This window comes from Dermacentor andersoni, chromosome 1 (assembly GCF_023375885.2).
Source record: "Dermacentor andersoni chromosome 1, qqDerAnde1_hic_scaffold, whole genome shotgun sequence".
Taxonomy (NCBI): domain Eukaryota; kingdom Metazoa; phylum Arthropoda; class Arachnida; order Ixodida; family Ixodidae; genus Dermacentor; species Dermacentor andersoni.
Window position 1 is genome coordinate 42780788 of NC_092814.1, and position 20400 is coordinate 42801187.

The 20400-nt window shown below is 41.3% G+C and overlaps 3 protein-coding genes across 4 annotated transcripts in view; 1 reads left to right on the top strand and 2 right to left on the bottom strand.

Annotated features, from left to right (window-relative positions):
• Nucleotides 1-359: 359 nt before the first annotated feature.
• GCS1 (mannosyl-oligosaccharide glucosidase) lies at nucleotides 360-3630 on the bottom strand. Of its 2 annotated transcripts, none has more exons than XM_050194277.3 (3): nucleotides 3611-3630; nucleotides 2516-3081; nucleotides 360-2446 (listed from the first exon to the last, which is right to left on the bottom strand). In XM_050194277.3, the coding sequence occupies exons 2-3, from the start codon at nucleotides 3071-3073 to the stop codon at nucleotides 545-547; spliced, it is 2460 nt and encodes an 819-aa protein (XP_050050234.1). In that variant the 5' UTR covers nucleotides 3074-3081; nucleotides 3611-3630; the 3' UTR covers nucleotides 360-544. The 2 variants fall into 2 exon arrangements, with proteins under 2 accessions (XP_050050234.1, XP_050050232.1); XM_050194275.3 differs by lacking the exon at nucleotides 3611-3630 and adding an exon at nucleotides 3403-3570.
• An 85-nt stretch (nucleotides 3631-3715) lies between these two features.
• Nucleotides 3716-11375, top strand: LOC126546162 (uncharacterized). Its single transcript, XM_050194286.3, has one exon. The coding sequence runs from the start codon at nucleotides 4073-4075 to the stop codon at nucleotides 5324-5326; it is 1254 nt and encodes a 417-aa protein (XP_050050243.1). The 5' UTR covers nucleotides 3716-4072; the 3' UTR covers nucleotides 5327-11375.
• Nucleotides 11376-19117: 7742 nt separating this feature from the next.
• The window catches only part of LOC126546159 (uncharacterized), a 97878-nt gene continuing 96595 nt past the window's right edge, over nucleotides 19118-20400 (bottom strand). The window contains exon 10 of the mRNA XM_050194278.3: nucleotides 19118-19300. Coding sequence (XP_050050235.1) covers nucleotides 19218-19300 — 83 coding nt within the window. The 3' untranslated portion in view covers nucleotides 19118-19217. The remainder of the gene's footprint in view (nucleotides 19301-20400) is intronic.

The window sequence follows — 20400 nt, forward strand, 5'->3', positions numbered from 1 at the left end:
CACGTTTTGGTGCAAGGTGCACGTGACAAACTGACCAAAAAGATTTAAATTTTCTCACCAAAAATTACTCTGAAACAAAATTGTGCAGCACCAAGCATGTGTGTTTTCTAAATGAACAATAAGAAAAAAGAAATATGTTCATGCACTGCAGCTTTCCCTATTGGAGGTGCTACTGCAGCATACTGATGCTTATTACCGTTTCAAAATAATGTGGCACTACAGCAAGTACATGATGTGCTCTGATTCTTGGGAGTGAGCAGATAATGCTTTCATATATTAGACTTTGTAGACAATGAAGTATGAGCAAGTCTTTCCTGACACCAAAGGGTTGCATGCTGACATTCACAGGTGCACTTAAGAAACCACTTTAATTGCTTTTTATTTAGTTTTATAAAAATTAACTACATATTCTTTGGCACTTCTGTGCTCATTTCTGCAGCACCAAACATGAACACAATGATAAAGACAATTTAAACTTTAATAAAAAAAATAAAGCAATAAGACTTCTTTCCCACAATATGACACACAATGCAAAAGCATAACACTAATATACCTCCCCCATGAGTAGCACCACAAGGGCTGACCAGCCTGTAAAGGGATGCGATCCACGACCCTTGCCTGTGTTGTCATCATAGTTCTCCCATATGTAGTTGGACTGGTGATACTCCTTTAGAATATTGCTGATGATGTTGTTTCTGAGCTCCTTATACAGCTGGAAAGCTTTCTCCTGGAATGGTCCTGGAAGGTCACTGTAGTGATTCAATGCTTTTACTGCTAAGTAGTTGATATTTATCCAAACTGGACCTCTCCAGTAAGGCGGGTCTGTCTCTGTGTTCTTCTCAAGGTACATGGGCGAATCTTTGGAAAGTGATCTCAGACCATAGTTGGTCCACAGTAGAGCTGGATTCCGAAGGTCCGTCAGTAGCTTTCCCAGTGCAGGGTGATCGGAAGGGAGCAGCCGGAGCAGAAAGGGAAACAGACTTACATAGCCAAAGTGTTCCACAAACTGCAGTCGCGGTGCTTCCATGGCCAGTCGAATCTTGGGCAGTGGTGGTGCTCCTGGTGCCTGACCTGGTGGTGGTTTCTGCTCCACCAAGCGCACCTTGTCTGTGTGGAGACCATAGTCGCAGTATCGCTGAGTTTGTGGAGACAAGTGCAGTTTGTCTAGCAATGCAGTGTTACTCAACATCTGGTGTGTGGCTGTTAAGCTATGGCTGCTGGAATGATTCAGCAAGTGTGCTGCCTCGGCCAACACACCAGATGAAAAAGCTAGCCAAGAGTAAAGGTCCACATGACGCTCATCTTCAGATGGGTGTGATGCCCTTGGATAATCGTCCAGTCCAGATGTCAGGGTCTTTGGATTTAGTTCTGTGCGGCTGCTGGCATCCCTGCCTCGCCATCGATAGGAGCCAGGTGTTTTACCCACCTGCGTGCTGTTCAGCCAGTAGAAAAGCTTTAGAAAACGTGGAAAGGCTCGCTGAAGGAAATCTCCATGTGTGGCCAAAGCATTGGGCTGTCTCAGAAGGGCTTCAAGTGCAAGCAACAAGGCTGGTGGATTCGCATTTGTGTCTCTCTGTACAACAAATTCAGCTGGAACTTGAGCACGTGCTTCAGCACCAAGGATTTGTTCACGTGGTATCCAGCCATCCACATTCATTAGGTCAAGCCAGTGGCCAAGTATGTCTTTGGAGATCTCTGGATCCCACTGCATTAGTAAAAGGTTATGGAACCCTTCATCCCAGAGGAAGCCTCTAGGAAAAAAAGATCGCGATGGCACTCCTGTGTAGAGAGCTGCTTTCCAGTACTCCACAGGTTCCTTATTATGAAAAGACTGAACTAAGGAAGAGCCATAGAAATAGCCAATACCTCCCACCATATTGCTAAGGACTTCTTTGGCAGCTTCATTGTCTTCCTCACTAAAACCCTTGCTTTGCAGCTTGAATAGCTTGTGAAACCGTTCATCAAATTTAGCACTATACTCAGCCAAAGCTTGGTCATAAATCTCCCCACTAAGCCTGTTTGGCCGATCCTCAAAACTCCCAGACTCAAAGGTTACTTCTAGTTCATATGGAGGCATTACTGTCACCTGGGTAAGAACAAAGTTTGGAGACTTCTTACGCTCTCTATCCTCTGCAGAAAGTACAGTGCCACGAGTGACATAAAGATCCCTAGCACCCTTTTTACGCCGGTGAATCATCAAATTGTGGAGAACAGTTTCTTTGAGGCTTTCGAGCCCAGGTGCAACTGTACTCAGGTAGCTATAGTGCACCACATTTTGTGGGTTCCTATCATGAAAAGTAGCTGTAAAGTGCCCCAACTCCGGAGTTTCTCCGGCAATGTAGCCAAGGTGAGATTTGGCATCAACATTTGGCCAGAGGTGTCCATGGCCATCCGTAGCAAAGTAAAATAGTAGAGACAGTGGAGCTGTAGGAACAGCACCTGGTACCTAGAAGAAAAGAAAAGCATGTTTCAGTCAATAACCAGTTCTAAAACCTAACATTTTGAAGCACCTCACCTTCTCCTTCACAGAAATTCGTGCTGTCCAGTCGCCTCCATTAAGACCTCCTGCTTTCTTCACAAAAGATGTCTCAATCACAAATTCCTCGTCGACTATTCGCTGCGTACCAAAGTTGACCCCATCATGTCGCAGCCATCCATACTTCTGAAGTCTGTCCCACTGATTGCACCAATGCCTTATCGGCAAGTTCTGATTCTTTAGCTTGTGGGAGAACCACATAAGTCCAGCCACCAACGGCTGGGGGCTGCGAGTTTTCAGGCCGAAGTATAACGAGCTCCTGTAGCTCCCCCAAAACCGTTCTGGAACGTCGAGTCCGGACTTGACAGTCACTTTAGGCAGATCCACTGGTTGGATGACCCACGATTCCAAATAGTGCAGGAAGTAAACGTAAAGTACAACAGAAACTATGAGGCAGCCATTAAACACTACAAAGATGGTGAACTTCGAATCGAACCTCCGTTCTGGGCTAGGCTTTCGTACGTGAGCGACTGCTGGTTTTGATGTTGGACGTCCTGGCGCAGGCCGCGCAGACTCCACTTTTCTTTGCCGAGCCATCACGTGCGCTGCAAAATAAACAGCTTTTTTCAGTACGCGTTCCACAAGCATGACGGTCACTTTACACAAAATGAAATAAATGCTCGTGCACAATACATGCCACAACATGCATGCAATACATGCAACAAGGATTGACACGTGGACACTGCGCTGGCATGCGGTTAGTTGTGCTCTGTCCGTCATACGTAATGCCCGCATACACTGTGTGTGTGTGCATTGTTTTAACGGCCAGTTTAATGACTAATATTATAAAACACGTGCACCGGATCTAGCTTTATGCTGCATCGTTCACGTTAATATGATTCCGATCGGTGCTTTGCTTCACTTACGCTGATACGTTTTTATGTGCAGTCTCCAATGCCTCTATGCCAAATCGCCCATTTCAGTGAAACATACGTTCAAAGAATAATACGTTAGCGTCATTTCACCGGCTTCTCCACGTTGCCATAGAATAAAGAACACGTTGCTGCCGCTTACAAATAATCTACCGTCTTTAGCTAAACACTAGATAAACTATACATTATTCGCGCTACTTACCTCCCTGATTCACTCTCACTCCTTTTTTTTTAAATTTTTATCTCATGCTATGGTCTCCAGAGCGGCGCATCTGGGCGCATGGTGAAAACAAACCGTTTCCGCTTCCTGCTGCCAGTCAGTCGAATGACCGAAGCAAGCGAAAGTACGCTGATGCGCTTTGCGTGGTTGTGCATTATACCGTTTGACCGCTGTAGCATGCTGTAGTGCTTGAATGAAGAGAAGCTGAAGTTTTATTTTTATTCTTTTCCTGGTGGGCGATAGTACTCCGTTACAATGTGGCGATGAATTGGTCGACCACCTTTCTTTGTTGACAGCGCAAACAAGATTAAAAAAAAAAAAAAAAACTATTAGTACATTTTATCAGTGCTGCTGTGGTCGAAGTGACTGTGAAAATCCTGGGGTGCGCTTCTCCATACCATATTTCTGCGATCTGTCGTACCTCCTGGTCACGCTGGCCTAGCCATGTTGTCCTTTATAACTTGCTCGGACGAACGCGATCGCTACCAAGCAGTGCCTATACCTGTGCATATTGAAAACTTAGAGCCAGCCAGCGTTGTGAAGTTGTGGTGTGTGCGTGTGAACCATTTGTTTTACGTTTTGGACGGCGACGAAAATTTGTATGCGTGCTGTGTTAGCTTGTCTCCGTCCATCCCACAGAAATCATATAAGATCCCGCTGAATGTACCTTTGCGAGATCTATTGAGTCCAAGTAGCAATCATGTTGTACTTGTTTTTGATGATGGTAGTGTCCGCACTTTGCACTACAGTCGTGAAGATGGTTGGATCGACGGCGTTAAATTTCATCTTCCGTTGGACGCGACTTGCAGTGTAGAATATGCTAGCACCTGCACCGGAAGCAATCTCTTCTGGATTCAGCGGTCAAGCCAATTCCGCGACGAAGTTGGTTACTCGTTGTGGAAGTGCTCCTATTCATCGGACAGTGATGACCTCCCGAACGTACAGTGTTTGGCCCATAGGCTACCACCTTTCCATTTGTATGTTTTGAAACATGCTGTAATAGTTATTCCATGCCTGCCAGATCCGCCTAATATTTATCTTTCGTTTGGCGCTACTCATGATTTTAAAATGGGCTCACTGTCAAAGCAGGCTGTGTTGTTAGCTACGACGCTGTCATCGCCATTGGATGTGGCTGCTTTCTACAAGAGGCACATTCGGTTCTGGCAGGTGCAAACACATGCTGCAGTTGTGCACCACAGTTGTGTGTCACCTCTGGCCAACTGCCTGTATCTCCTTTTGAAGGACAACTCGGTCATCATGTTGAGATCATCAGGAGAAGTTCTACGGCAAGCAGTCCTACAAGACGTGTCACCTCGTGTGCTGGGCTGCTGCATAATAGCATCAACTCTCTGTCTATTTGAAGACTCCGCTGTGCAACTCTACGACTTGACCAGTGGCTCACTGCTGCAAGAATTGACCTTACAGGGAACTTTTCGTGGTGTGCTGCCAAGCCTGTGGGCTTTTTGGACCACTGAGGGAGTCTACCGATTAACTGTGCCTGGAAGCACATGGTGCCGAAATAGCGCTAGTCAATTGCAGAGTGAAGCACTTATGTATGCTGCTTGGCATGCTGGTGCTGAGACTACACCTGGCTTGCCAACAGAGGCGCAGGTTCGAACCAAACTGAACCGCATTTTACATCCACTTGTTGAGTGCTATTGGAAGCTGCAGCAAACAAAGGTAGCCCTCACTTCCTGACCTTGCACGTCCCAGACCTTGCACATCAATATGTGGAAGGTGCACACAGTATGAAGACTGTCATGCTTCGAAAAGAAATGCTAGACATGATTTCTAACAATTAGTAATGTTTACTCTAACAATGCTCGTACTTGAGCAAGGTATCCCAAGCTTGTGCACATAAGTAGTGTCCATTATTGTCAACACGTTAGCATTCCATTATCTGCCTTGCCAGGTGAATACAGACTCATAAACGTGATGTTTTCTCAAAACAGGCTTTGTGTGCTTGTGCTACTTCACGAGCTAGTCAAGGGTATAGCTATGGAAGAAAGAAATGCTTTACAAGTGCATTTTGTGCCTGTCATCAATATTGCTGCACTCTGTTATAGCTTTGTAGTTGTGAATATAGATAATATGCAGCGTAAACGTTTATATTGGCCCGAGAGGGTGACAGATGGCTGAACATTTATTGTTTGCTTCCTTGGAACTGGCACTTATTAAACAGGCAAGCAAGTGCTAGGGCCTGTACTGTAAAGCCCTGGTTTTATGAAACTCAATTCTGTAAATTTCTTTATATAAGACGCAGATTATGATTCTGCTTAAGATTAGCATCAAGCTCAATGAGCGTGTATTTTAGAAAGAACTTTGCATCAGTTTTGGTGACAAGATTCTTGCAGAAAGGAGATCACAGCAATATTGTATTGTTTAAGATATCATGCAATTATATTGCGCCATTGGAATTTTTTTTCTACAAGCGAGTGCATAATGGTAGAAGCATTTCTTGGCCAGCAGTATTGGCTGGCTCTGCGCATTAGCAGCTCTGGTTTCAATGAATGTTTGCACGGCTCTCATTGCATCAGGTTGCCTCCTTTCAGCCTCACACAAGCATGTGTCCCAATTGCACTTAAAAAATGGACCATGAGAAAACTGAAAAGTTCAGTTTATTCAAAAGAAAACCAAAATATGTGGCATTATAGGTGAGCCAAAAAATGTATAAGTTGATGCACAGTACAGTGCTCTTCCATGCCTTTCTTTTAAATATGACATTAGGCCAGCTGTGGACACTGTCAGACTTCTGAGGCAATTTTCTTGTGTCCCAGAGGGAGCTCTGAATACCCTGTATGAGCTTGTGGAACCTATACAGGCAAAAATGACCTTTTTGCTCAACAATGAGCTTTTTGTTGCCACAAGTTCATATGCAGACAAAGCTGATTCTCAGCACCAGTTGACCCAGCATTAGAATTCGGCAAAGTTATTTTCAGGCACCAGTTTACCTTTGTTAAATTGGGATTTGAAGGCCAACTGCAGCAAAATTTCTCTTGCCATACAAAAACATTTTTAGTGATAGTGTATAGCTATGAAATTCCTCAGTGTAAAGTTCTCTGTGTAAAATCTGTATGGATGCATGTGAAACAACTTGCAAAAATCCATGTTTTTCATACCAAAACAAGGAAAAGTCTCCATTACAGATCGCCGGAAGTGATTCAGAAGCCAGACTCGATGTGACCTGAACCAGCATCCCTGTGTGCTGTGTCACACACACAGTCTGTGCTCCGTGTGGCTGGACATAAGACATTTTCACATATTGCCAAGGCAAAAGATACCATTGGGGCAGCTCCCAGCATGCTGCATTTGATTCCGGAATTGGCGTCATATCTGCCTTATTGTGTACTTCATATAAAGCCAACAAACACTGACACCAAGGACAACATAGGGAAAATTACTTGTGCTTAATAAATTAATTAATGGAAATGAAAGTGGATGAAAAAACAACTTGCCGCAGGTGGGGAACAATCCCACAACTTTCGCGTGGTGGTATCGTTCGTTTTATTATGGTGTTGGTGTTAATTAAACGTATGTATGGTTACTAGCCTTGTGATTTTTTTAACATTTTAAGCTCAAGTGAGGTTTTGTTGCGATTCGCATACATGTATACACTGTCCTAATGCTTCAGAATGGAATTGTCTGTAGTGGTTTCCATGTAGTAAACCTTGGCAAGGAAGTAGTCTGTCTCTAGCGAATCAAGGAGGCAGCCTATCTCTTTAGTGAAACTTAGCAGCTACTGCATTGTTTTGTGTGTAAGGCACTTATGCATGCCGTTTCAGTTTTATGGCCACATTCTGTTGGTTGTTGCTTTCTGCACTAGAATTTATAGGGTGCATGAGTTAGATGACTGTGGTTGTCTGTCTAGTATCCGATGTTACACACACCAAAAATAAATGTGCTAGGGGAAGGAGGTTTGGGGGAAGACTTGAGAAGCCACACTAGCACAAAAATGTTGAGCATAAGCACAGCTTATGGGGGCACAGTGCTGCATGTATTCCTATAAATACAATGCCAGGTGAAACTTCATGCCTTATTTGTTTACACATGGCTTTAAAGGAAATGTTTCAACTGTTCAGCGTAAGCAATAATTGAAAAATTAATTGATATACAAATGGCCGTGACTTCTTTTGCTGTAACTGGTTAGGTTTTCTTAATAATCCTTGTAAACAACAAAAACTGCTACATGTACTTGAATACAGAGGCAAACAAATTTTCTTCATTATAAACACTTAAAAAGCACATGGAGAAAGCAAGATATATTGTAGCATGGTGTCTGGCCATGCTAGCTAACTGCTTTGGCAATGCACATGGCATAGCCTCCAAACAAAACAATTGGTGCCAGAATAAATGCTTGTATTGTCACTTTTTTCTCACCTTGGTCGTAAGGGCTCAGAAAATTGTCAGGGCTTTGGCTGCTTGGCTATGTGATCACAGCATAAAACTGTGTGGGGCACAAGCTGTTTTGAAACTTTAATGACCACTGAACTAGGCAGACTGTTAAACGAATTTCAGAAATGCTTGACAGATGGTGCCTTTGGATCTGCATATATGAGCGCGATCTCTTTGGTGCTGGATAAGAAATGGATTACAGCTCTATGCAACATATTTTATGATAAGAAAGCATGGGAATTTACTGTCTACAAGAATTGCTCTGTCAATGTTCTCAAAATGATGACGCATTTGGAGCATGTGTAGGTGAGATTGAAATAGCATTGATATATGAAATACCAAAATCTACATACTTTTACAGTTTAACTGCGTGGTGTGAAGTCAAGGTGTTGCTTAAATCTTTTTTCTGTTGGTATATCCCAGTTTTCTCTTCTAGTGTACATGCAACAGTCATAAGCTCCTTGTAAACCATAGAAGCACCTTGAATGGTGCCTGTTGATGTTGTTTGCGCTATAGAATTTCATGCAATGATTACTAGCGGGAACTCTGGTGCTAGTATACGGAGCTAGCACGTAAGCTGCAATTGGGGCGTTTCAGCCAGCATGGGAATTAGGGGAAGCATATGGATTTGCCTAACCTTAGTCCTTCTGGCTTCAAACTAAGTCATTTTCAACAAAGTACTGTGTAATAAATAATTAAATACACATTATTAAAATTATTCGCCAGCAGGAGTCGAACACAGGACCTCTAGCATTGAAGCCCGATATTGAAACCATTACACGGACGCATGCATTGGCGTGCAACATAAAACGCCCTTATGAATTTATCACGAGCAAGCCAGTGCCTTGAGGCTTGGCAAGTTTCGATTTGGCCACCTCGACAAGCTGAATTGTTGCAGTTAATAGTGATTGTGTGTGTTCGCAGCGTCTTCCACACTTGGAAAAGTATAGATTGCTCTGAAATTTACTACAATGAAGGCATACAAAACGTAACAAACGAATCCACAAGCATGAAGACCAGACAAATCCATGTACTTCCCATCATTCCCATGGTGACTGAACGATTGCAGCGCCAAAGTTCCCTCTAGTAAATATTGTAGGAAACTCTATGGCTATTGGAGTTACAATAATTCAAGCCTGTGCTGGTATTTGTTCTTCTTATCATTTATTCTGAGGGAAAAAGAAAGTTCATATTGGAAGTGAGTTGTAAATAAATGTCGTGCTGCCACGAGACTGAATGGGGACTGTAGCCAAAGTTATTATCCAAGCAGAAGGTTATGTGCGTTAAACCTTTAGGTGCAGTGAACATCATCCGTGATGATTGTGGAAAGAAAACAAACCAAGGCTGAGCTGAGAATGCGCCCTAACCGTCCTGCATAATTCCAGCTTGTTCATAAATGGCAGCCTTTGTTTCTCCTTTTCTTAAAATGGCACACTTTTTCTTAATAGGCAACAGAAAAGTGGCTGCATAGTGAGGAGCCACAAAGATGCCTTAGGTATGAAGGTCCAGAAGAAACACGCGGTGTGAAGCTTGTTGGAGAGCACTTTGCATAATGCTAATGTTTCATGTGATATTCTCGCTGTATAACCTCTGCGGATTTCAGTGCCTGAAAGTGCAGTTGTGCCTGTAGTGCACCTTTTTGCTGAATTTCGCCCAATAAACTTTTGAAGCAGTTTGTCTTTAAGATCCAACAATTAATAAAAAATTTGGCACATATAGATCCCTTCTTGCTGCAATAAATCAGCATTTTAGGGGTTAAACGAAGTTATGCTTGTGGGTTGCAACAGAAATGCTTTCATAGGGTCTTGAACATTTCATCTAGGGGTTTGCAAATATTTTACACTATATAATGATGAATTGTGACTGTTCAGTTTGTCTTGAAGTAGCCAATAATAAAATTTGCTAATGTTTTCATATAAGCTGTTAATGTGGCAATTAGCAATGAGCAAATATAAAGCGAAAAAATATTTTCCCACTATTTTCCAACAGGCAAGCAAGAATGGCTATCATCGGAACAGAAGTAGATATTTTTAAAAAGAATTTGCTAGGGAAGTTTTGGTATTCTGAAGGGATCCAGAGATTGTCCTGGAATGGTAGTATTCCGAGGTGGATTGTTTGATCGCTCACTTCTGCATGTATTTGTTTTTCTGCTCTGGGTGTGTTCTATTTTTCCTTTGGATCTCATGGGAAAGTGGCACTCTGGAACTGTTACATTGCCTCTTCAAAAATCTTTGTCCACACATTTGCACGTAGGTCCTGCGCACAATGTCATGCTGAAACATTATGCCTTGGTCAGCACTTTTGTTTTGGCAAGAAGCTTCCAGCTTCATTACCATTTCAACTCCCAAAATCTTTCCAGGAAAATTGTATAAAATGTCTTCAGTTTCGTTTTATTTTCCAGATGTTTTGCACAAAGCATGCTGATAAAAAATATTAATGTAAGCATTAAACAATAAAATAAGCTTTTAGAAAGAATGTTTTTTTAACAATGCATAAAGGCTTTAAATAACATACCCTCAATGCATGAAAGCAAAACAAAGGTAAACTACAAAATAATATGCACGAATGCCTAAACTCGGCAGAGGTGGTGGGATGAGCAGACGTGCGTGACTCGTTCACGGCTATTAAAGTAATGGAAATTGAGGCGTGCATGAGTGGGGCTCATCCTTGGAAATATACGTAGAAATTAGTAGAACTAACACAGTGCAAGGTTGTGGTTGAAGGCTTATTGAAGTATTTGCTCATCAGTGATGGTAGTTTACAAATATAATTACTTTGCATGCATATTTTCTTGTAAAGGCAAAGATGCTTCTGCCAGTGACCTTGCGGCACAACTGCCACAAGTAAGAGCTATCTCGACTTAAAAAACTTTTTTTAATGCATTAGCATTGGGAGTGCGTGTGTGTGTGGAAAACTTTATTGAAGAAGGGAAAAAACAACATAAAGAAAGTGTGTAAGTGGAAAGAAGTGTATGTGAAGTGTGGAAAGCCAGTCACAGTATGTGTGTATCATTGCTTTAATAACTATCATGACATGGTTTCAATCATGGATCCGGGACCTTAAAGAGGCGAGACGTAATGCCACCATTTGTCCAGCATTTACCACTAGATTGCCACTGAATGTTTTAGTTTCTTCATGCTTCATGCCAAAAAATGTTTGTTTCCATTGCTGATTCTGTGTCTATCAATTGTTGCCCCAATTAAAAACTTTTCGTAATATAAATTCAGCCAGCATGTAGTACTGACGTGCCTCCTTACCCTGGACAATTTGGTCGCTGCCAAAATTGCCCGTAAAGTGCACTACTATCCATGATAATGAGTTTTTGAAAAGTGAATAAACTGTATTAAGAAATTCACATTGTTTGGTGTATTTCCACGTATTTTGGTGTTCATTAAGATTACAAATGTGATAAAACCATGCTAATGAAGTGCATCTTTCTCTTCATACTTTTCAAAGCCTACTATCCAATTCCAGGTACGTACATTGAAGGCCATGAGAAGTGTGATGGCGTATTTTCCATAATGCAGCTCTGACTCCTCTTAAAAAAATTATTTTCAGTCGACATTCATAGATGGCTTGGTAAATTGTGTGGTCTGAAGACTGCAGACATCTCTGGTTCTTTGTGGTCACATGATTCGCATTATACAGTATTCACAGACATGTACATCACAAGGCAACTGGCTTATTATTATTTATTTTTAATGGAAGATGCAATCTGGCATTGCAAATATGTGATCGGCATGCTTTCAGGCATGCCATTGTATCTCGGCCTAAACTGTTGCGATGAGAGGAGAAATGGTGAGCCAGGCAATCTGTTGGCACAAGTGAACAGATGGGTAAAAATATGTACCACAAAAGCATCTAGTGCACTAACGGTAGTGATTAACAAAAATCGGGCCCTTCTGTTTCCCTTCTTCTCATTCATTCTAGTGCAATAGTAGCTTGAACACTTATCAGGTTGAGAGCTACGCTTCTGTCCTCCTGCAGCCTCGGCAAAAATCCTGCACATTTATTCCTAGCAGCCATGCATATGCTGCCCACCATGCCAAATAAAAACTTTTGTTGGCTGGATATTTTTGTACCTTGCTCATTCTTCTCCTGTCTATTAGCTGGACATAGTTTTTTCATAATAACAAGGCATGGCTGCATTAAAAAAGTATGCAGATCCAATGCACATGTTAGAATCTGTATGAAGCAAAGCTTTAGTGAAGTGGTTAATTAAATGCTTTACAACTAAAGGTGATGCATACAATTTTGTTTACTTTTATACTATGAAACGTGTAATCTCAAAGAATATTTGTTTATTCACCACAAAAGTCGCAACTTTATTGTCATGCAATTTTTATGTTTGTGCACTACACCACTCGCAAGCTACCTATGCCAAAATAAAAACTCCTAATCGGGCAGATGCACAGTGTGAGAAGTATACACAGTGATGTCTCAAGGACAAAGGCAATGCACAATGCTTGTCGAGGGAAGAATGGTGATGAATAGAGGCCGAACTTTGAGGCACTAAAGATGGGACATTTAGGCGCCTAAAACAGGCACTTAAAGCCTCATTTTAGGCACCATAGGGGCCAAAAGAGTCGCTATAAATGGTTCACAAACCACAACTTGTTTTCTGTATTCAATGTTCATTGCCAATTTTCATGGTAACAAACCTGAAGTAGCGTACACCTGTAAGGTAACAACCTTATTGTGCAAGCCATTTATTGCCAGAGCGTTGTTGGGCACACAAGAGGTCTCCTTTTTGTCAACCCGCATACTGTAACCACCAGGTTTTTTTACATATGTTCTGACACAATGATCATGCAGTGTATATTTAATAGCCAAACTTTCCTACTTACAATCACATAAAGTACAGCAAGCACAAAAAACACAAAAATGCACCAGTGAAGCCGCCAAGTGGTTGTTGAGAGAAGCTAAAATTCGTGCCTAATGAATTGAAGTCAACAAATGTTCCAGTAAGAAAAGAAGCATTTAATATTGTACATGTAGACATCTTTTTTAAAACCTACTGCAGTAATGCCTAATTATCATCTCAGATTTTTAAGTTCAACATTGTGCCTCTTCTCACTTATGATAAGCTTGTATAGGATTAAAACAAGTGCTCAGCTTCAACAAAGGTGAAATGAGTGTTTTTGTATTTCTGCATGACCCGCCGTGGTTGCTCAGTGGCTATGGTGTTGGGCTACTGAGCACGAGGTCGCGGGATCGAATCCCGGTCACGGTGGCTGCATTTCGATGGGGGCGAAATGCGGAAACACCTGTGTGCTTAGATTTAGGTGCACATTAAAGAACCCCAGGTGGTCGAAATTTCCGGAGTCCTCCACTACGGCGTGCCTTATAATCAGAAAGTGGTTTTGGCACGTAAAACCCCATAATTTAATTTTAATTTTGTATTTCTGCATTTTTTTAGGGTATTTTTGAATGTTCGCTAATTAGATACTCAAAAATTTTTTTGAGCAGGAAAGACCAATTTTTCTTGTTTAACACATACTGAAATTTTGCACAAGCTATTCCTTATTTCTTTACTTTATTCTTTGCAAAGTTTTTTTGGTTTTATTATTGCACCTTGGAGCACAGCAGTTTGTATCTCCTTACGTACACTTATTGAAATAAAAAGAGTGGGGTGTGTGGCAGAGCTTCCTGGTTTAGATGAACCGTCACAGGCTGGTTTTCTCTGTAGCAGTGTGGAGAGTAGCACATGTGCATTGTTTTCTCCCCATTCTGATAACTTATTCATCCTAATATGTGGGACTGATTACTGTTGCAACAGCCACAAAAGGGCAGGGGCGCTGAGAAGGGTACTGCGTAACTACAGTCTGTAGCGGTTTCCGTGAACTTTGTACGCTTCCACCTAAAATATGCACAGTGTGCTCTATAGTCTGCACTCTTTCCAAGCTACAGCCAACAGTACACACCTCTCGAAGTGCTCTGCATTTTTCTCGCTAATTGCTGCCTGCAGTGAAACAAAATGGCATGCTCACTGTTGAAAAAAAGACACTTTTTGTCTCTGCCATTGCTAACCAGTGTTAGGTAGATAGTGAGAGACCCTCAAAAGTTCAATGAGCACTGCAATGCAAGCCCTTAATTATTTGTAATTTGCTAGGTCACATTGCCAGGTGCGTTGTCATTAATATCAACCAATAATGCTAGGTCTTGTTGATACGAGAATGTGCTTTTGAAACAACATGAGTGGGGCGCTAAATGAATAAGGCACTCAGAATGAAGCGCTAGAAGGAAAAATAGGCATGCATAGACACAAAGGACAGAAGTAGGCATTTGTCTATAGGCACTATAAAGTCGGTGCTAAACCACTTCTAACCCATAGTTGGTGCTCATAAACCAAGAGTGCAGGGAGAAATAAGCATTTGCCTATAATTTCGTCTCTAGTGATGATGTGTGTGCACAGAAAAGTAAAACACTTATCAGGCAGCATTTAGGGATATTGTACCTTTCGTGCCACGGAAGGACATACCCATTCTGGAGGATTGGGCAAGAACAGGCACACCCCAAGTGGCACATAAAGAATGGCTTAATCAAATAATCCGTCAAATATAGTATATAAAAAAAGATTCTATTAACAGATCGAAGTGCTGCCGACATTTGTCAGCAACCAACAGGCGTCTTAACAGACAACCAAGAGGCATCTTGCTTGAATATTTTACAGAGTGCTTCGACTCATTTTATCTACTTGCAGCGTTGTGAAGCGGAGACGTTGAGCTTAATCTGGGCCCAGGGATAGCAAAGAAACTTCGAAAAGAAATTTTCGAAAATCAAAAGACTTCATGTGAACTGAAGTATATCGGAGTTAAGCTATACTCGCACATTTCCACAACAAATGAGAGACTGGCTTCCATTGAAGATAAACTGGAAGTGCTCTCAAATACAGCTCAAAGGACGGAAGTCTGCGAGCAATTTCTTACAGAGTTAAACAAAGAGATTGTTTCACCAAGGATGAAGGTGGACTACCCTGAAAATTATTCTCAATGAAACAATCTGCTCATTTATGGCATTCAGGTGTCTGAAGCAGAGATGGTAAATACTAGTCTTAAGGAACATGTTGTAATGGAAATTTGAACGCAAACTTGAAATAAAGTACAGAGCCTAGAGAGAGTACACCGCTTGGGAAAAAAATTGGAAGATAAGGTGTGTCCCATGATTATGAGGCTTTCTGACTTCACCGAGATGGACATTCTCAGAAATGCTTTGAATCTGAAGAGAACTCAAATGTCCATTTTGGAGAACTTCTCGCCTAGGCTAAGAAAAATTAGAAAGCTGCTCTGGGCTACTGCTAAAGATAAGAAGCCCGAGGACAAAGGGTACCTTAAGTATGACAAATTGGTCACCAACAAAGAGGTGCACACATGGGACGAAAAGGAAAATCAAAGGTATAGAGTGCCTGATGCCGTTTCACGTGGTATTGATCACAACTCTGAAAGTAATGTTGCAAAAGCTTCTCAACCAGGAAAGAATACAGGTCGTCAGTGGAAGAAATGCCCTCATGCTTCTAGTACTTGACACGTCATCAGTTCAGAATCACTGAGCTCTTCTTTCTACGCCCATGGTGCTCAGAATCCAGCCAAGCATAAACCGTCATCGGCTAAGATTAACGCTTGAAGTTCTCTTGACGGCAAGATAACGTCATTGCCAAATACGTGCCAGTTATGTGTGATATCCTTGAACGCTAGAAGCATTGTAAACAAAATAGGTAGCCGTGAAATTCTGCACTTTTCTTACGATCCCCACCTACTGGTGATTACCGAGACAGGATTACACAGTAGCATCTTTGACGAAGGAATTGTGCCACCGGACTGCGTCATATACAGACGAGATCGCGGCTCACGTGATGGAGGCATTGCTGTGATTTCGAAGTAAGTAGTCAACGTAACACTGCTTGAACAAATTGATCACCATGAAAGTTTGTTTTTGCACGTAACTGTGTGTGGTTTCACTTTTTTCTTTGTGCTACTTATCATGCACCTGATGCAACGGATTCTTTCATGTATAGTCTCTATGACCGATTACATTACCAAAATCGGAACTTAATTCTTACCGGTGATTTTAATTTCTCTGACATCACTTGGGATAAACCGTCTTATGGCCTGTGTGCCTCATGTGATGCTATTTTAGATCTGATGTTTTCTTTAAACCTTAAGCAAGCTGTTCATGAATGCACCAGAGAGTCATCCGTACTAGACCTCTTCTTGGTTAGCCAAACCTTTTTTGATGGAGTGCTTAGCGTTTAAACTGGAATCTGGGACCACCGTCTGTTGTTCTTAAGTTGTGCTTTGCCACTTGTTTCCGGTATGCGTCCGGTTAAAAGGATAAAAAAAACTATGCACATGCTGATGATAATGCGATTTTCGACTCTTTACAATCAGTTAGAAAACCCTCGCAGTTTATAACCCTTCATAGAAAACCCTTCATAGTTTATATGGCAGCACTTTAGGGATAAAGATACAGCGCAATACAACATTGAACATTTTGTTTCCCTTAGACAGATTCATATTAATAATTGCAATCATTGGATAAGTTGTAAAATTATTCAAATAAAATGCAAAGTGAAGCAATGTTGGAAGAAAAAAATACCTTGCCTTCAACAGTTCCAGGTACTAAAAGATGAACTTGCATCCAAGTTAAAATTAGAAAAAGTCCCGTTATTTTGGCAAGACTCTCCCCAAACTTATCAAAAGTGATCCCCCAAAATTTTGGAATTCTCTAGGCCACAAGACTTATCAGTTGACCAAAATTCGAATAAAATAATATTGTAACTGACTCCACGATCATAGCGCAAGGTTTTAACTTGTATTTTCAAAGCGTGTTTCTTACGGAGTGGGCAACCTTACGGAGTTGTACTCTGAAGCCCTCAATGCAAACCAGGTTGGTTTCCACCCTTCCAATTTTACCAGAGAAATTTTCCAAAGCATGAAACATGAAAAGAGAGAGAGAGAGAGTTTTGTGGATCTGTACTCTACTATTGGCTGAACATGCTTAGTCCCCATGCTTGGAGTAGTAGTTCAAGGACACATTTAATTCATATTTCAAGCACACCCAAGACACTGTAAGCAGCATGTATCTAAAACAGGAAAGCCTTCTGCCATTTGAAGCCTGTACATTTGTCTCGTGCATTTTTTTTAATGCTGTGGACATGTAATGTGAATGTGCTGGAGTAAAATGCAATTATTGGCCTACTATATCTTTTTTTAATGTGGTGAACGGCACCGATACTCCTTATCTTGATGAAAGGGTAAAATTGTCATCCACCCAACTGTAGCATAAAGCTACAAAAGAAACCCATACATGTTTTTCAGGAACAAAGCTACTTTCCTCCACCTTGCAGGCTTCTGCAGAACTCCTTTGCAATATCCATTACTTGAGATACACATGTGAACAGTGGTGCACAGGTGGCAGATCGAAATAAGCAAATTGTGCATACCATGTAGTATATGCTCATGCTCATAAAAGCTTAAGGCAAAGTATAGCTGAATCGCTCCAATGTATTTTGAACAAAACCAACAAGAGCAGAATGTAGCAGCCCAGGAAATGTGTTACGCAAACATGCTATTAATGTGATGCCAGACTGGTTCAGCAATGCTATAACTTGATGTCTTCTCCTGCTGAGCACAATGTTGCATATTTGATTCCCAGCTGCGCTGGCTGCATTTCAAATGCGACAAAATGCAAAAATGCTCATGTACTTAGGTGCATGTTAAAACCCCAGTTGGTCCGAATTAAATCCGGGGCAATCCACTGTGGCATCTATTATAGCCCTCATGTTGCTATGGGGTGTTAAACCACAATTGAATTTTCATAAACCGATGTCATTTACCGCATTTACTTGCATAATGATCGCACTTTTTTGTAAAAGAAATTGATGTAAATTCAGGGGTGCGATCATTTGTAGGCGAGTGCGATCATTATGCAAGTAAATACGGTACTGGTACTTCAAGCTTTCGCCCACGTTTCACTTGCATTTTCCACAGACTAAGCAGTGAACCCTTACTAATTATTAGTTTCAGCATTCTTTTCTCATTCACTAGCCAGGTGTTAATATAATTGGGCTGATCACATTTGGGGATATCGCCTTCAGATGCAGACTGGATGAGTCAGTGAGCATAATGCACACTGCTCTCATGAGGTGTTGCACTGGACAATACATCATGCAAAATGGAGGGTATCCACAAAAGTGATCAATCAAGATTATGGCTCCAGGGGACGAGGTGTTGTTCTGAAGACTGTCGGTGGCACCAAAGTTGGCACCTTGCAGACACTTCCTAACTTCACTTGTATCGAAGTAGTGACTTCTTGCAAAGTAACCACTCGAACAAGGATGCTGGCTGTCCACAGTGCAGAGAGGAGGCAATGTGTTCCAGTGTTCCCTTTTGTATAATTGTACGTAACATGTAGTAGTTATGATTTTGAAAAGTTGACAGAAGTGACAATTTTTCTTTTTGGGCTACAGAATAGAATATTCAAGAATGGAGTGCTATATAGTATTTTATGCACACCAAGCCAATATAGTTGGATCGATGGTGATGACTAAACTATTCTCATGGTGGTGACAGATGTATGCAATGTTATTCGTTCCAGTATTGTGTGCCATTTCAAGGCACAATATTTACACTTCCAGATAGTGAAATATACCAGGTGAGAGCTTGTCCATGAATGCTAGCCACAACTAGAGCCTTTGTCTCTGCGTAGGGACTTATGTTTGTATTGGCTAATGGTTTTTCCTACAGGAACTATCGGTGTGGTACAAGCTGCTGTCATTTCGTTTAGTAACCAGTAAAGTACTTTAGCTGCCAAGCAAGCGCTTGATTTTAGCAGATTTTTGCTTTGTTCTAGAAGATTTTGTTGCTTCTTGTCACATGTGGGTCATAGCTGAGATACCCATGTTAAAGCTTGTAGCAGTGGTACAAATAAGTACATACATTTCCAAGAGCATCTCCATTTGTTTTATCATTATGAACAATGGGCTGTTATTAGCCCATCTTGGAAACCATAGGGAGAACAGCAGCACAAACTTTCATGCATTTGCAACAGTCCAAGGAACATTTCTTTCAACTTCATACAAATAGTCTGAAAGGTGTATACTCTTCGAGTTAACTTTATTACTTCAACAAGAAACAAATATTTGTTCTGACAATTATGTACACTTATAATACAAGGCAGAAATAAGATTATCCCACACTCAAAGACTACAGCAGAGTGCTGCAAGAGCAGTGGTAAAGACAGTAATGATCCAAATGGGGCCATGTCGCCAGCTTCCGGAACCTGGGAGAAATAAAGTGCCCCATATGATTAGAAGATGTTTGCACAGCTCTGAGGATGCCTCCAAAGAGTTTTTCTTGGCACAGAAAGTGTCCTGTGCATAGTGATCAATGTTGCACTATCAGTTGGCTATGCTCATCATTAAACATTTTTGTGGCTTGTGTGAGAACATAACTTCCAATTCATACAAGCACACTGATGACAGTGAAAGTTTGTGAGAGAAAGTAAATTATGTGTGCTGCCAAAATTAAAGGCATGAGGCTGTATTTCTGAACTAATAATAAAATTAGAGCTTGATGGCAGCAGCCTGACATATCAACAGGTACACTGGATACAAGAATGTAGTGGAGAAACACAAATGCAAATCTAGAAGTTACAAGGTCAGTAAATGCTTCTGTGATGCAAATGTTAAATAGCTGCTTGACAGAATCACACCGATTGATGGTGCAACAGACATAGATAGACAAAGAAAAGGAAATATAAAAGAAAGAACACAAGCCATGAAGACTGACAAAATCAGTCCTCATGGCTAATACTAGCATTTAGCATATTTTCAGACTTGGATCTTAAAAGTGGATGGGATAGTTAGTTGTGGGACCTCAAGTTGCAAATGCAATGAGGGAGTAAGAGCTTTCAGTGGCAGGTGCTGAAGAAATTTGCACAATCTCCATGTGCATCTGTTTTCAAATTTAACTGTAGCAAGAATTCAGCTTCAGAGATGAAACTTTTGTCTGTGCGCATAAATTTGCACATGGACATTCACTGGAGAGGAGACCCTAGGCAACAGCCTTCCTCTACCTGTAAAGTTGCCAACTATCTCAAATGTTGCCATTAAAAATTATTTAATTAGAAATATAAGGATAGAAAGCCTGATTTTATTATTTGATGCCCCTAACATTACTAGTACATGTGCCATTTCCAAATTATGTGTTTTTCAAAGTCAACTGTGAGCTATACAGGAGATGCTGTGAGGGGAATTTGTGACTCCTTCAGCTGGCTTAGAGGAGTCCATAGATCGTTTTGCCCCATGTGTGCATGCATGCCTATATCTGTGCCTTCCGGTTAAGAAAGAGCAGATAATCTGGCTTCAATAGAAGACCTAC